This window comes from Vombatus ursinus, unplaced genomic scaffold (assembly GCF_900497805.2).
Source record: "Vombatus ursinus unplaced genomic scaffold, bare-nosed wombat genome assembly UNPS02014781.1, whole genome shotgun sequence".
NCBI classification, from domain to species: Eukaryota; Metazoa; Chordata; class Mammalia; order Diprotodontia; family Vombatidae; genus Vombatus; species Vombatus ursinus.
Window position 1 is genome coordinate 5,877,410 of NW_020954559.1, and position 18,246 is coordinate 5,895,655.

Genomic DNA, 18,246 nt, shown 5'->3' on the forward strand with positions numbered 1-18,246 from the left:
TATGCCAGGAAGTCATAGCAACCATTCCTCTAATAGAAACTGACAGGACATAAAAGACAGAACTATCAGATGAACACACACAATGACTAGAAATATATAGACAGTGAAAAGACTTAGTTTAGCTTTGAGAAACCATCCCAAAAAATAAAGATCCTGTATTAACAAGTGCAAGAAACAGACCAACAAAAAGGAAAAACAAACCAAAAAAAAAAAAACCCAAACAAACAAAAGATAAAACCAAACTCCAAACATTAAAACACAGTGTATAAAATGGTGTGAGAAATTTAAATCACCATACAGCCTTTTAGTCAATAAAAAGCTGTGTTTGTGTCCTTGTTAGTTGGATTCTGGCCCATCTTTTAAATTTTACCCCAAAGGCCTTGCAATAAGTGATTTAAGGGTAAAAGCACCCAGTTCCTGTTACATTTTACTGCAGTTATTCATTTCACATGGGCCTGTTGAGCGTCTGTCATGACCTCTCTTTTCCTTTACTCCTCGTTAGTCGAATTGTCGTCCAACGTGGTAATGCTGCCAAAGCCCAGTCCTGTTGTGTTCTGTGCTGCTGACGCTGTTAGCACTGTATGCAAGAGAATCAATACAAGCACACACAGTTTGAGCCTGCTGTTGCACAGTCTTGATGCTGATGAAACTGTGAGCGATGTCCTGTGACATGATTCATTTATATTTGTAGTCCCTTTGGATTCATTATCTGATAATAGTCCCCATCTGACATCACAGCATTCTGGTTCTGCATTGGTTGGAAAGTTTTCATACAACCCTGTGGAATGAAAAAAAAAAGAAAGAGAGAATATAGAATGAATGGCAAGTTGGGAGGGAGGGAACAAGGCCAAGCTATTTTAAAGTGGGGCTGATACCTCATGATTCCTCTGCCTCTCCTATAAAAAGTGGAGATGTGATCCCTCAACCTCACATGTCATTATCAAACACTTAGGAGGCCTAAAATAACTATATTCAACTTTCAAGAAAAAGCAATAGCCAATGTAACACTTTATAGCAACATCTCATCTAAATGTCACAACCCTTCGAGGTATTATTATCCTTACGAAAAATGAAGGTTCAGAAAGGTTTACTCACTGGCTAAGAGACACAACTAGTAAGTGTGTGAAATGGGGATCTGAATTCAGATCTCTCAAGCCCCATGGCCAGCACTGTATTCATGATGCTTTCTTAGTAACTCACACCTGCTTTTTTCCTCATCCTTCAATAAGGAAATTGATTAAGAGAACACCAATATCTGTATATGGTTACTTATACTCACTCCAGTTGTGGCCATGTGATAAAAATCACCAGATGGATTTTACATGTTTAACTATCTCAGTACATAGTGAAAAAGTTATTTCAATGCGGAAATTAGCCTTCATCATCCCCGATCACCTCAAACAAATACTTCCTTGTTCTACACGTGGCCTGGACTATAATCACAGTCCATGAGAGTTCAAGGTTGTGGTGATTGTATGGATCATGCAGACAAGTACGGTGAAATTTATCAAAGCAAATCTTGTTATTTTGGATCATTTCCGGAGATCATATGCACTCAATTATAACTGTTCAAAATGTTTCTGATGAAAAAAGTGAATAAGGTGGCATGTAAATAGTTGCGATAGAGATAACATGCTCAACCACTTCACACACTTCTTGAAGAAGGTATCTTAATACCTCATGCTACTTCCCACAGCATCTAACACAATGCTTCGCATGGAGTGACTGTTGAAGGAACACTGACTGAATGATTGGCAAATGTATATTTCCAACCAAATGAACCAGTTAGTGTGATATTTAAAGATATTGTATGCATGCAAATATGATTACATAAGGGTTCGATGTAAATTCTAAAATGCAATGTGAATGTGCTACTTATAGTCTAAAGATTAGATTTGTGATTTCATTGGTATAGGTAATTTCAAGTTCACACACACACACACACACACACACAGAGTGTTTGTTTAGCCAAAAGGAAGCCCCATCTTGTCCCTTTGGGTTTGCTCAGTCAGTTGGTTTGTGCAACAGTGGCAGAGTTACACTCATAGCATGTGCCCATTCATTGTAATTACACTCACAGAAGCAAGCAAATGTTGTTTGTTTAAGGGGGAGAGAAAGGAGACTGGGAAAGGAAGAACTTGGGGAAGGAGATGGTTTTCATGAGTAGAAGTGACTGTGTGTGTGTGTGTGAGTGTATGTGTGTGATTATGTGTGTGCTTGTGTGTGCACATGCATGTATATACATAGGTATATATTTCAAATAAGTAAGTTCACTTTAATTTGTACGAGGGGAATGGAGTGACAGTCTAAAGTATGGATTTTTTTACGTGTAGTTTTTTTTATTGACAAGTACTCATCTATTAAATGAGAGATCTGAAATAAGTGACCTTTAATTTATCTTCCCCTTTATATTTGTGATCATATGATCCTATCATACATATATGTACAAGCATATGTATATAGGTGTATGTTTGCACATGTGTATATAGTACTGTCTCCTGATTTCTGGTCTTTTCCTGTTCTTATCATTCTGTATGACAGAATATACGAGAAGATTGATCACTCTGCAACAATGCTCAATCCCCTCTTCAAAAAACCTAACCTTCTATGACTCTCCATTCACTACTAAATGATTTCAAAAAATCTTAAACCTGGTATTAAAGCTACCCAATCTATCTCAAACCAACCTCTCCAGTCTTATTTCCCACTTTTTTTTTCCTTCATGAATTCAGCCAAATTGGCATACCCTTTATGACCTGAAAACATAAAGTATCTACCTGCCTTCACACTTCTGTTCTTCTGTTCATTCCACCAGAAATAAACTCCCAATTATCTCTATTTATCAAAATCATACTTATCCTTCAAGGCACAAATTAAATCTCACTTCCTAAATTAAGTCTTCCTTTTCAGCACAGAGGGGATATACTTCTTCTCTGTCTGAACTACTATAGAATTTATTTTATGTAAGAAGCTAGTCAGAGGATTCCCCTGATTAATTTGTTGAGCTGTTGAAGTGGTTAACTTTGTTTGGGACTTTAATTGTTTCTTACCTATTTAGAACGAAATGATGGGCCTAAGCTGTTGTACATTAATTTCTGATTAAAAGGTTGGATATTGTGCTGGCCAATAAAGATGAGAATCAGCTAGAGAATGGCCTCTTTCCCCACTCCTTTTCTTTTTTAATCTTTTTGTTTTGTTCTGTTCCAAAATTCTAGAGAGATCTTGATAGCAATATACAGCAATTGCTGTATTAGGAAGGATCATAGATCCTTCAAATAAGAAGTTATGGTCTCATTAAAATACCTCAACTTTGCCTCTCCATTGATAACCCTTCCAAATAGAACTAGTTATTATAGTGTCTATAAACTAAAGGAAAATCTATTATGTGCCCTTATATAGGATTACATAGTTATAGGAATTAAAGGTAAAATGAAATAAAGATGTTTGTCAATATAATTATAATTTTACCCAGATTAACGTTTTTTTTAAAAAATGGTGGCATCTTGAAAAATGTTTATTTGTCCTTATTTCTTCTCTATCCTGTGCCACAACTCTAGTCCAGGCATTAATACCCTCTAATCTAGTCTACTGCAATAGCCTCCTGGTTGGGTCCCCTGCTTCCAATCTCTTTTATCTCTAATCCATTTTCCACAGAGGGGTCAAACTGATATTCCTAAAGCATGGGTATGACTGCACCATTACCCCTGCTCAGAACTCTTTAGTGACTCTCTACTGTTGTTAAGATAAAATACAAACTTCTCTGTTTGGCATTTAAAGCCCAAACAATTCAGTTCCAGATTACCTTTCCAGGTATGTTACTCGGCTTCATGCAGCATTTTTTCCAATCAAACTGACCAACTTGTTATTCCTTATGGAGCACATGTCATTTCTCCCCAATGCTTTTACATAACCTTTCCATATTGGAAATGTTCTTTTTCCTCACTTTGCCCTCCAGGGGTGGGCAGCCTCAAGGCCACATGTGGCCCTCTAGATCCTCAATTCAGTCTGAATTCAAAGGGCCACACTTGAGGATCTAGAGGGCCACATGTGGCCTCAAGGCTGCAGGTTCCCCACCCCTGAACTCTCTGACTTCTTTCAACGCTCAGCTCAGGTATCAATTCTCACTTGAGACATTTCTGTTTTTCCCTCACCCATGCACAGTAATTAATATTCTCTGCCCATATGAAATCACTTTCTATTTAATAAGCTTTTTGCTTACTCATTTGTGTACATTTTGTGTTCCCTTGCATTATGTAAATGCACTAAGGTAAATCATTGTTTAAATTTTTATCTTACAATTCTCGATATTTTGCACAAAGGAGATTTTTAATAAATGGATTTTTTTTAAACTATGCAATAGACATTAGTTAGCTATTGATATGTATTCTTTCCACTTCTCTCTTACAACCTTGAATTAGAGAGGTCCTTTACCTTTAACGATTACATAACTTTTTCAAATTCGAGAGTTGGGAAGGACTTCATTAGCCCTTTAGTCCAACCCAACATAATAGAGCCAGTGTGGGGCCATCCCTCTGGAACAAGACTTCTCTTGGCTTCTTTGGGACCATGACTCTGGGTATTATTACCAGTGCTGGGCCAAGATAATCCCATTCACTTCTTGGCTTCCATCTTGTATATTCTCTATCGCAGTCCAGCCTAAATAATCTTTTCTACCTTCTTCCTTACCCATTCTCACTCACGGAGCCTTCTCCGTATCAGGAAAAGGCACCCTCATCAATCCTTTGGAATTATGGTTGTTCAATTGAATTGTTGTTAAGGTGTTCAAAGTTGTTTGTTTTTACGATATTGTTGTCATTACATACATTTTCTCCTGTCTTACTTCACTCTGCATCATTTCATATAGGTCTTCCAAGGTTTCTTTGAAATCATCTCTTTTATAATTTCTTATAGCACTGTAGCATCTTATCACATTCATATATTGTCATTTATTTTCATTTCTAATTAATGGTAGTTTCTAGTTTTTTTCCATTATGAAAAGAACTGCTATAAATATTTTTGTACATATGGGTTCTTTTCTCTTTCTTTGATGCCTTTAGGATATGGAGCTAGGAACTTCTCTTTGCCGAGGCCAAACCTACATCTCTTCCATCAGATTGTACCTTCTAACATTCCCACTATCTGAAAAAAAGTCCATATCTTTCCAATCCTGAAAATAATAACCCTCACTTGATCATATCATCTTTACTAGCTATCATACTATATCTCTACTCCCTTTTATTAGTAAAATCCTTGAGAAAGTGTTTAATACTTGGTATTTCCACTTCTTCTCCTCTTACTCTTTTCTAAACCTTATTCAATCTGCCTTCAAACATTCAGTGGAAACTGCTGTTTCCAAAGTTAACAATGGTCTCTTAATCACCAAATCTAATTTTTTTCAGTTTTCTTCAAGTCTGACACTGAATTTATTATATTTCCTCCCAAACTCTCCCCTTTGCAAACTTCCCTATTACTATCCAGGATACCACTATCCTCTTAGGAATTCAGACTTGAAACTTAGGTATCATCCTTAATTCCTCACTATTTCCTCTTCCCTCCCTCCCCACCTCCAATCCAATCTGTTGCCAAGTCTTGTCAATTTTACCTTTATACTACTTCTTTTATATGCCTCCTTTTGTCCTTGGACACTGCCACCACACTGGTGCAGACCCTCATCACTTCATGCCTGGACTATTATAATAGGGTGCTGATTGGTTTTCTTGCCTCATATCTCTCCCTGCTCCAGTCTATCCTCCACTCAGCTATTAAATTTATCTTTCTAAAAGCACAGGTCTGACTATATGACCACTGCTTCTAGCCATCCTATAACACCCTATTCAATAAAGTCCAATGGCTCCCTCTTGCTTTCAGGATAAAATCTAAAACCCTCTGATATTCAAAACCTTTCATAGTCTGACTCCTTCTTACTTTTCTTTTCTATTATTCTTACACCTTAGTCCCCCCTCTCCCATCCATGTGCCCTGTGATTCAGTGATACTTGTCTCTTTACTGTTCCTCAAACAAGATGTACCATCTTCTGACTCCATGCATTTTCACTGGCTCTATCTCATGCTTGGAATTCTCTTCCCCTCCTCATTTCCACCTTCTGATTTCTCTGACTTTTTCCATCTCACCTAAAATCTAACTTTTTACAAGAAGACTTTCCTGATCTCCCTTAATGCTAAAGCTGCCAGTCAGGGTTATGTCCAATTTAGTCTGAATTTTCTTGTTTGTGTGTTGTCTACCCTGCCTCACATCAGACTTTCAGCTACTTGAGAGCATGGGCTATCTTCTTCTTTTTTTGTATCCCCATAGCTTAATATAGTGTCTGGCACACAGTAAGTGCTTAATAAATGCTTGTTGACTGAAGAACTATTTTTCATATCCTTTAAAGTCAATTTATTGTGGACTGACTTTTGTCTAATGGATTTTCCTGTTGTTTTGTTTCCTTTTATTTTGGTTGTGATATGTTCTATTGATCTCCACTTGTACCATATAAATCCTAATAACTAGTTTATTGAAACCTTTTCTTGCTCTGTGCCTGACTTGTTCATTTAGCTTGCATGTACTCAACATATATCATCTCATATATATGTATATATCTATATATGTATATTTGATAGATCTTTGTCTAAACAAATTATATTTGGTTTCAAGTTGGGTTATAATAATAGAATCATGTAATTTTAGAACTGGTCCTCCTATACAACTGCCTCCTACTTTCCATAGACCTAAGCATTCCTTCCCATCCCATATATGCTTCAGTGCTTTGATTAATCAGTGAATATCATTGATATGGATAGTTAATATTTTTTAAGGCAAGCCACATTATATTAATCAGCAGAAAATGATTTGAGATTTGTCATAAGTAACATATTAGTAGAGATAACTAAAAGTTTTCTTTTAATTGGATAGAAGTATTAGAACAAAAATGATGTCATTTGAAGAGTATTTATCATGATCACAGAAAGGCACATTTTGCCAACATTAGTTTCATGTTGATATGAGCTAAGTGCTTCCAAACTTTTAGCCCTCATTTCCCTCCCTTGTGTCTTTGTTAGGTGGAGTTAGAGAATTTGCTAAAGATAAGACAGAATAGGAATGTGACTCATTAATAGCTAACCAAGAGATTGGTCTGGAAAACATCTTCAAAATGGCATAAATAAACAATTTTGAAACCACATGGGAAACATAGGGAGTGGGGAGAGGCTAGCCAGGGCCAGAGCCATTTCTGTGGCTTCATTTCTATCAGTCTTGACACCCAAGCTGTCATGTTCTGATTTATTCTTGTGCATGTGTTTGCTATCATGTAAATCCATGTTTAGTATTAGAGAAAATAGCTTTTAAGATATATGTTTAAACTTCCATGATATGCCTTCTATATTTGATTCCATAGAAATAGTGTTGATATAGAGCAAGCATTAAAAAAAAAATTACGAGTCACCCCAAATTACACTAACAGGTCCTTTCCTCTGAAGTAACACAAATAAAATTAAATAAATGAGTTTTATATTGTTTATTGCGTTTTCTAGCATGAACATATGCATGCTGGGCAGTAGACATTGCAATTTGTTTTGACCTATGTGTTGCCACTGGACTCAGATGACTCTGGAAGACAGAGTGAGGCTGAAGACTTTGCACAGCCCTGCCTCACTTAAATTCAATTTACTTGCAAGTCAAGACATCACCCTCTTGATGTCATTACTCCTCTTTGAGATGCATGCTGGACAAATAAAAAAGAGGTTAATTTCTTTTTGTGGATAGTCTAGAGAATTTCCTAGGGGGAAAAAAACTTTTGAATGCTTTTGAACATATATAAAACATAAAACATACTTTCCTCATTTCTTCATTTTTTAAGCACATGCAAGAAAGCCTTAAACACACACACACACACACACACACACACACACACACACACACTTTTTTTTGTAGAGATCTACCTAAGGACTGATTCTTTGTCATAGAATTGGAAATGGGCAAAATATTATTCTAAGGTAACTTTTATTAACAATATTATAATAAATGCAAGAGGCTGTGTGTCACAGTGGAAAGAATGCTGGATTTGGTATCAAAGGACCTGAGTTCATTTCCTGGCTCTCGCCTATGTAACCTTGGACGTAATTTTTCAGGGCCTTAGTTCCTTATTTGTAAAAGATTGGGGTTGGGTTATGAGTGCTAATGTCCCTTTCTGCTCTAAATATATGATCCTATGAATTATTTAGAAGAGTATTCAAACCCTATTCAACAGGTAAGACCACTTCTTGATCAAATTATAACAAAGTTACACAAAGATGTGCCCTTCTGTAGTATAGGACAATGAAAATGTGAATATTTCTGAGAATAGAGTAACATGAGCACACAAGAAATATGTATGGCGGGGTTCACTTTTATTAAAGTCAAGGGATCCATACATCTTAGTGCACAATGTACTTGTTGTAGGGGAAAATGAAAATTGCCTTAATAGATCTATAAATTAACTATAATGGAATGAATGTAATGAAATACTATTGTACAATAAAAAACAATGAATAAGCAGATTTTAAAAAAAAACCTGGAAAGACTCCTATGAACTGATCCAAAGTGAAATGAGCAGAACCAGGAAAACATTGTATATCATATCAACAACATTGTGTGATGATCAACCATGAATGACTCAGCTTTTCTTAGCAACACAATTATCTAAGACAAGTACAAAGGGATCACAAAGGAAAATGCTATCCACATCCAGATAAAGAATTGATGAACTCAATGCAGATTGAAGCATATTTTTTTCACTTACTTCATTCTTTTTTGTGAGTTTTTTTTCCTTTTGATCTATTTCTTCCTTCACAATTGTGACTAATGTGGAAATATGTTTTACATGTATAACCTATATCAAATTACCTACCATTTTGGGAAGAGGGGAGAGAGGGAGGGAGAAAAAAATTAGAACTCAAAATCTTGTAAAAATGAATGCTAAAAATTGTCTTGACATGTAATTGGGAAAAAAATAAAATGCTATTTAAAAAAAACTGTAAGTGATCCTATATGAAATTTAAAACACAGGCCTATGTTTAAAAGATGCAGCAGAAAACTTCCTCACTCAAACAATCAATAAGCTCAGTTGTTTTTCCCTTGTACATCATGCAGAAGTATAAATTAGATTTTTGAAAGCATTTTGAGACTAAGCAGAGAATTCCCATAGTCAATGAATGGTAACTAAAGTCAACCAGCATTTTACTGGAAGGGCAAAGATTGCTTGCAGTCAAAGAGAATACAATCTAAACAGAAACTTAATACTCATAGTACTAAATCCCACATTTCACAGGGCCATGTTCCCTATATTGGTAAGAATATATATATATTTTTAAAAGTTATAGAGATTTTCCTATAAGGGAAATAAAACAAAGATATCCTATAAATCTCTCTCTACTAACTCTTATTACAATTTCAATGAATTCTTTGTATCAGGCTTCTAAAATTGGACAGTTAAAATTAACTTTTGTAATTTTTTTGACTCACAATTTGGAAAATAGACTGTGTGTTCTCTATTTCACCATTAATGTTATTATATAAATAATCTTAATATGTGACCATGATCACGTTCCTGCTGTACTCAAAAATCATCAATGGCTTCCCATGTCTCAACAAATAAGGGTTTAAACCCCTAACCTTGGCTTTCAAGACCTCAAACATTTGGTTGCAACTTACATACCTACACTTATGTCATATGACTCCCTTTCATATATTCCTGGTTCTATGCCAAATGGAATCCTCTCCAATTCCATGACCTTACCCAGTTCCCCCCTGTCTCCATGCCTTTGTTCATGTTTTATTCACATTTATCTCATGTTTGAAGTAGGCATATATAAAAGAGAAAGAGAAAATTAGAATAAGACTTACTTTCCCATTTTGCTATTGGTCCGAGGAACAAGTAATGCTTGGTAGAGAACAGAGATTGGTAGAAACAAGGCATGCATGTATTGGGCTTCTACAGAATAAAGTCATTTCTTTAAAAATAATGATGGCAGCAGTGGCTTCTGGTATTGTGACCAAGGAGTCAAAAGTGCTGCTAGAACTTTAGATGCACTTTAGGCTAGGCATATTGATGCCTGAGAAAGAGCTAAGATTCCAAAAGAAATACTACTCCTAGAGAGCTTCACCAGAGTTTTCAACTCTACCAGTGCTACACGGACTTCTCATTGTTCTTGAGAGTTTTGCTTTCTACTATTGGACATATCTTTGATATCATGCTTCAAGAAATTAAAGAAAATTTCCTTGGACTATTAGAATGACTAATTTGAAAACAGAATTTATAGCATAATGCCAGAAAGAAAACTTAAATTTAGTATATCAATAAATAAGATTCTCAAATACCTTCCAAATTCCAAATCAAAGAAAACATCACAAATTGCCAGGCAGGGACATAATGTACCAAGGAATCCATGAAAGGAAACATTATAATAGGGCGTGATAGAAAAGAAAACAAATCTGGCCACCATAACCATTAAAACATAAAAATTCATATAGAATTAAAATTAGTTGTCTCTCATATGTTATGCCTTAGGAGATCTTTAAAAAAAATGAATGACTATTATCATCTCAGACAAGCCAACAGTAAACATATACAGGTATAAAAGACATAAACAAGGAAACTACATTAGACTTTAAGGCATTGAAAATAATGAAATAATACTCAAATACAATGGACCTATGATCTCATCAATTCAGAAGTCCCCTCTAGGAACAGAGATCACGATCTATCCATATGATAAAAATATCAACAGCTTTCACAAGAATAAATACTAAAGGTCAATAATCATATGAAAAAATGTTCCAGTTCACTAATATTAAAAGTATAAATATAAATTAAATCATTCAGGTTTCAATTTAAACCTATTAGATTAACAAATACAATAAAGCAAAGGAAAATGGTAAATATTAAAAAGATTGTGGAATATCAGGCCCACTAAAGCACTGGTGTTGGCTGTGAGGCTGCATCTATGAATTTGCCCAGTAGTTCTAGAAAGCAATTTGGAATTGTACAAGACAATTTATTAAACTGAAAATAACCTTTAATTCAGTGACAATATAGACAGAGAAAATATCCCATATGCACAAAAATATTTATGCATTACTTTTTTTTGACAGCAAAAACCTGGAACAAAATAAGTGTGCATTGATTTGTGAACAGCTAAACAAATTTGGTGTATATTTGATATAAGGGAGTATTATAGAGCCATAAGAAATGATAAAAATTAAAAAATTTAGAGAAATTGTGAAGATTCACATGAACTGATGGATCTCAAAGTAAACAGAACCAAGAGAACAATTTGCACAATGACAACAAAGTAAAAGAAAACAAATTTGAAAGGTACCAGAACTCTGATCAAGGCAATGCCACATCATGACTTCAGAGGACTGAGGATAAAACATACTCTGCTCTTCTCAAAAAAGGAAGTAATGGACTATAAATGCTGGGGTTCTGTGTGGAAGAGAAGTCATTGGGAAAGATATAAAAGCATCAATAAACTTGTATTTAACTTTTTAAAGAGCTGAATACTTTTTTTAAAGGCAGTAGAATAATATAGGGAATACACTGACCAAGTAAGAATTTTTTAAGGGTATGTATAGATGATCAAAGTAAGGGCAAAAAATGGAGAAAAAAATAGAAAGCAGTGGCTTGGTCCTGAAAGGATAGTATCAAGAGCATTAAAACTAAGAAACTAAAGCTAGTGATAAATGCTATTGATAATATAGGAACCTTGTTACCATGGTACTTACATGACAACAAGAAACTTAAAAAAGAGATATGGTCACTGCTCAGGAGGAACGATATGAAGAGATCAAATAAATGAACAAGGCAAAGCATCTCAACTTATTTTCCTTTCATTTTCACTCCCAAGGAGAAAATCAGTCAAACTTGGAAGGATAGAAGAAAAAATGATTAGTAGGGAATTTAAGTCCAAGATAGTGAGATGATGAGAGTACAAATATGTCCTCAATGAGCTCAAGTCATCAGCTCTGGGTGAACTAACTCCCAGGATATAGAAAGAACTGGTGGGTGAGATAATAGAGCCATTGCCATCAGTAGTCTTTGAAAAATCATTGAGAATTTGAGAGATGTGACAGGGCTGTCGTTCAGTTGTTTTCAGTTGAATCCAAATCTTTGTGACCCCATTTGGGGTTTTCTTGGCAAAGTTACTGGAGTGGTTTTCCATTTCCTTCTCTAGCTCCTTTTACAGATGAGGAAACTGAAGCAAACAAATTTAAGTGACTTGCCCAGGGTCACATGGTACCTGAGACCAGATTTGAACTCACAAATATGAGTCTTCCTGACAACAGACCTCAGACTCTATCCGCTGCACTGCCTAGCTGCCTGATGACAGGACTAAAGACAGGCAAATATAAGAAAGAGCTGAGTAACCAGTAGGTCCATATTTGTAAGCATTTAGTACCAAAGGAATTATACCAATCTTTCTGTTTATCCTTGTCTAGATTATCCATGATTGGTGTATTTAAATAAACCAGGTATTTGCTTATCCTTGATTGGTGAATTTTCTTTCTTTCTTTCTTTCTTTTTTTGTGAGGCAATTGGGGTTAAGTGACTTGCCCAGGGTCCCACAGCTAATAAGTGTTGAGTGTTTGGTCTGAGGCCAGATTTGAACTCAGGTCCTCCTGACTCCAGGGCTGGTGCTCTATCCACTGCGCCACCTAGCTGCCCCCAGATTGGTGAATTTTCAAAGATCACTGACTCACTCTGTTTATTACTGAGTATAGTAATATTTGGGAATCCCTAATTTTTAGGAACCTCTTAGTTCATCATAGCATCCTGGAAGATCTAACCTAGTTAAACTTCAGCTATGCCAGTACATATTCCAGGATCAGGACAAAAAAGATCTGGGTGACTCTGTCCCAAATAGACTGGGTCATGTCCTTGCTGTAGCCTTTGTTTTTGTATCAGTAAATTGTAAGATAAATTCCTGAAAGTATGACCTATATCTCTCCTCCTCAAATTCCCAAAGGAATGATATCAAGCACTATTTATATATTTCTAAACCATAACAGGAACTTAAAGACCTTGGTGTCTTGCATAGTTCTATGTTTATGGTTTTGTGCTTAGATTTAGCCCATATTACTAATTTATTGCTTTTATCATTGCCAGAAATCACTCTTAAAAAAAAGTGGGTTCTTACTTAAGAATACCTCACCTCATATTATGTTTCTATGTATTATTTGCTCTTCTGCTGTATAAGCAAGGCACTCAGGAGCCCCTATATTTTTACATTGTAAATCAGTGACCCTTTGGTTCACTGCTAATGCTCTTGAATATCCATTATATCACCCACATGCTTTTTCCATTTCTAAATGCTTGGTAACTGTACCTATGTGAAGGAAATACCCTGGAAAACAGGAAATTATGTAAATGGCCTTGTGGCTGCAGTGCTTCAAACTATGAAGCATAATTGAAGAGACACTCAGTATGGCTAATGCTTTGATCAATTGCAAAGCATTTACAGAACTAGCTCTATTTCCTGATTTTCTTGTCAGAGAGAAACCCAGACTTCTTATGTAATCAAAGAACGTATATAGACATTTTCAGGTACATGGGCATTCCTGTACATACAAACAGTGCCTAATAGTTTAAAATCATTTAAATACCTGCTAGATATTCTGCCTTAGAAAGGGAGTGTGGTTAATTTTAAATGTCAGCAACACATTCTTTATTATATTTAAAACAAGGAAAATTTAAAACACTTTAACAAAAGAAAGTCATCTGCGATTTTCTTCAAGCATGCCTTCAGAAAACTAGTGACAAAAAAACAAGCAATCTTATAAGAAGTGTGAACATAAATAATAGAGTAATATTTGTAAATAATAGAGTAATGGCTCACATTTACATAGCATGCTAACTCTGGCAAAACACTTTCTTCCTAATGGTGCTGTGACATATGTAGAACTGGTTTCCTTATCCCCATTTTATAGATCAAGAAAGTGAAGATCTAACAAGTTAAGTAGCTTGTTGAAGGCCTCCCAGCTATTAAAGTGTCTGAGTTGTGATTCCATCCCAAAAGACAATAGAACTCATACATCCAAATGTCTGTTATACTTGGAAACATAGATCTGGAGGCAGAAGAGATCTCAGAGGCCATCCAACTTCATTTTGCAGTTGAAAAAATGGACCCAGAGAGATTATGTAACATGCATAAGGTGGTGAAAGTAGTGTCAGATGCGGGATTTGAACCCACAACCTCTGACTCCATAGCTAGTGTTCTTTCCATTGTATGATGCTGCAATTCAAGGCAGTCCAATAGGGAAGATGGACATTATGGCTCCACTACATCTTCAATTACAAAGTTTTGCTACTCAGTATGGTCAATAATCTCATTCATCTGCATTAGGGTTGCAGAGGACTTTTGGTAATTTCCAAAATTCAAATCCATCCTTAAAAGACAAAGATTCATAAGTATTGAAGATATTCAGAATTGGCTACCAGTTCTCAAGTGGAAAATTTCAAAATTCCCCCTACTCCTTTAAGTTTTAGGGAAAAAATATGTTAATTCTACAGATGGGAATGTTAGCCAGAGAGGGCAAGATAAGCAATTTCTAAGCCTAGTAGCTAGAAAAGAATAAGAAATCAATGACTTTTCTCCCCTCTTCCTCCTTCACCACTCTGCAATATTTTATATGGCTAACCAGTTACTCCTACTTAATTCCTCTCTCTTCTTTTGGCTTCTGTGATAATGTACTCTCATGGTTCTCCTCTGGCTCCTTCTTTCTCCCTATTGCTTCTGGCTCCTCATCCTAATTCCTCTCCTTAAATGATGGTATCCTTCAAGTGGCTTTCCTTGGTCCTCTCTTATTTCCTCCTTCCTGGACTATCTTCTTGCTTGCTATCTCTCCTCCCCAGTCTATCCGCCTCTACTGTGGCCCTTATAATCTTTTTGATGCTCTATCTGATCACCTTACACAAATACTCCAATTGCTTCTCACAGTCTGTGGAATAAGGTGTAAAGTCACTAACCTGGCTTCAAGGCAAGACCTTCTTTTTCAACTCTGTCAGTCTCCTACCAATCAATCAATAAAAATTTATTAAGTGCCTACTGTGTGCCAGACTACTATGTGCTAAGCTCTGAGGATACAAAAAGAGGCAAAAGATAGTCCCTGCCTTCAAGAAGCTACATCTACTAGGGGAGACAACATACTAATATATATGTACAAGGCAAGCTACGTACAGGAAAAATAATAAATAATTAAACAAATAATTAATTAAAAGAGAGAAAGCAGAGGGTTACTTCCTGTAAAAGTAAGATTTGAGTTGGGACTTAAAGGAAGCCAGGGAGTTCAGTAATCAGAGTGGAGGAGGTAGAACATTCCAGGCATGGGAGTCCACCAGAGAAAATACCTGTATGTAAGAGATGGAGGGCCTTATTTGTGGAAAAGCCAGAAGGCCTTCACCCATCAAGAGCACAGGTAGGAGGGAACTTTTACTAGGACAAGGACTTTTGTCCCACTAGTATCTAGTCCTTCCTGTGTCACTAGGCTTAGGAGAAGATTTCCTCAGAAAGTGACTTTGGAAACTTCTTTGTACTAGAACCAACTACTACTTTTGGTAAAAAAAAAAAAAAAAAAAAAAAAGAAACTCCCCCCAAAAAAACCCCCAAAAAACAACCTATCTATTTTGTTCAACTTCATTGAACTCTCTGAGGAAACAACAAAGTCTTGGGTTTTTGGAATCAGACTCATGCGAAGATCTCATCTGGACCAGTCTCAGATACCAGTCCCCTTTCTACTAAGCCCTAGGAGAATACAAGGACCTTAGATACAAAACCAGATTATAAGCTATGTATACACTCCACATTGGGGGAGCTAAGTGGTACAGTAGATAGAGTGCTGGGCCTAGAGTCAGGAAAATTCATCTTTCTGAGTTCAAATCTGACCTCAAAGACTTACTAAGTGTGTGATCCTGGGCAAGTCACTCAACACTGTTTGCCTTAGTTTCCTCATTTGTAAAATAAGCTGAAGGAGGAAATGGCTAACTACTTCTGTATCTTTACCAAGAAAACTTGAAATGGGGTCACAAAGAGTTGGACATAACTGAAACAACTGAACAACAACACACTCAACATTCTGGAAATATTTTAGGAATGCATCATCACTTATTATCTTGGTGTGAGGCAAAAAGAACTAGTCAGGCCTCTAGGGCCTTAATCACCAATATTTACTGACCCAAGTATCCAACCTGATCACCTTGCTGTTTCAACCTCTTTGTCCCTTGTTTTTGAGACAATACTACCTCGCTCTCGTGTCTGTTGTCACAAGATCTTGGAGGATGAACTCTCATTTAATTGGTATTTCCTCTATGTTATGGCTGACAACCCTCTCTCTTTCTTTGCTTTCTCCTCTCCATTTGCTGCATATATATATATATATATATATATATATATATATATATACCCTATTCCCTTAAACACTGTAATTAATTATGTAATCTATTAAGGGGAACATTCTTTTTCCCTACAACCACTTTTCAATCCCCATCCACTTTAGTCCTAACATATCCATCCTCTTCTGCCCAACTATTCCATCATGCCCTCTGTAACACCTGTTCTCTTATAAACTTCCCTTCACATCTTTTCTTCTTGCACTCTTTCCATTTTCTTATACTCGAAGAAATCTGGTTCCTTTAGAAGACAATGGGTTTTCCTTCTCTCATGACTCCCAAACATACTGAGTCAAAAGGAACAGAAAAATGCCTTCCTTCTCATTCCCATTTTCAAGCTGTCCCTTTGCCACCATCACTAGGCAACTGCTTTAAGGTTCATTTTATGATGCATCTAAATTGCCAAGTCCATACACTTGTGGTAGTTACCTACTGACCGCCAGATCATTCTCCCTCTTTTCTCAAACAGATCACAGCCTTTCTCTCAAACTCTAAATCCTGTCCCCCTACTTGGGTATTTTAATACACATGTTAATGTCTCCTCAAAATTCCTCACTTCCTTGTTAATTAACTTTATCAACTCCTATGGACCATGTCTTCTTTCCACTTCAGCTACCCATAGGGATGGTCACAACTTAGGTTTCACAGTAAATATGCTACCTTTATTATCATGAACTCTGATTATGGCTGCCTAATATTCCATCTCTCCTAAAACACTCTTCTAAAAATTATTCTTCATCCTCACCATGACCTCTGATCCCTCTACTATTTCCTCTACTCACAGTCCATAATCACTTTTCTGGTCTCATTTTTAGTTTAATATTTTAACTTCACAGTCTTATGCCCTATGGTATCTTGTCCCCTTTTCCTATTTTCATTTACACTTTGCCTAGCACCAACCCATCCCCTCCTCAATATGACTTTTTTGTTCCTACTCACATTCTAGTAAATGCTTAAGAGGGAGATTACATAAACATACAGGCTTGGTTCATTACTAATTTATTTACCTAAACTAAGCAGGGCCCAATTTTCAAAGCAATCTTTCGATTCTTCTCTCATTTACTCACATCCTCCATAGTGGTTGTTCTAAATCTTTTCTTTGCACTTAGAGTCACCTCCTCCTGCCTTCCTTTCAATAATATATCTTGTCTCCTACTTTACTGAGACCATCCTTCCTGAGCACCCTCTCCTCCCTTATTTCACATCTCAAATCCCCTCTTTGTTGTTGGATGCTTTTTTTCTTTGCCAATGACAACAATACTATTTATTTTCTTTATTATATGTGTATCATTTATTCTCTTCATATCTCCACTAGGAGCAGACCCGTTCCATCAAACTCATGCTCTTTCTTTAATCTCTTGTTATCTGCTGACTCTTTTCCCTCCCTGTGCCTACAAACACTCTTCTTGTCCCTGAGGAAGTAATTTCACTCAAATTTGAAACTCCCATACTTGGGTCTAACTGTCTTAACTGGTGAGGAGTACAAATTCAAGTAGCTCACTCCACCTACATGGTCCCAGACCACTAAGTCAGACCATGATTCACATGTATCTGGGTATCCTCTTCAGACAAATTGACATATGCCCTGAAGCCACTTCTATCTTAGTGCAATCACTCTCTCTGCTAAACCTCCTGTTTTCTATCTTCCTATCTCTTCCTCTAGGCTCAGTAATCAAACTGATGATGCTATTGTTCCTGGAAAGGGCACATGGATGAACTCACCTTCCCAGTGCCTCCAGATGCTCTCTCTCTCTCTCTCTCTATCTCTCTCTGGCTTTCTAGATAGATAGATAGATAGATAGATAGATAGATAGATAGATAGATAG

The 18,246-nt window shown here is 36.3% G+C and overlaps 1 protein-coding gene across 1 annotated transcript in view; it reads right to left on the reverse strand.

Moving 5' to 3' along the window:
- Window positions 1-227: 227 nt before the first annotated feature.
- The window catches only part of LOC114046321 (transmembrane protein FAM155A-like), a 726,009-nt gene continuing 707,990 nt past the window's right edge, over window positions 228-18,246 (reverse strand). Inside the window, exon 3 of the mRNA XM_027866622.1 lies at window positions 228-778. Coding sequence (XP_027722423.1) covers window positions 489-778 — 290 coding nt within the window. The 3' untranslated portion in view covers window positions 228-488. The remainder of the gene's footprint in view (window positions 779-18,246) is intronic.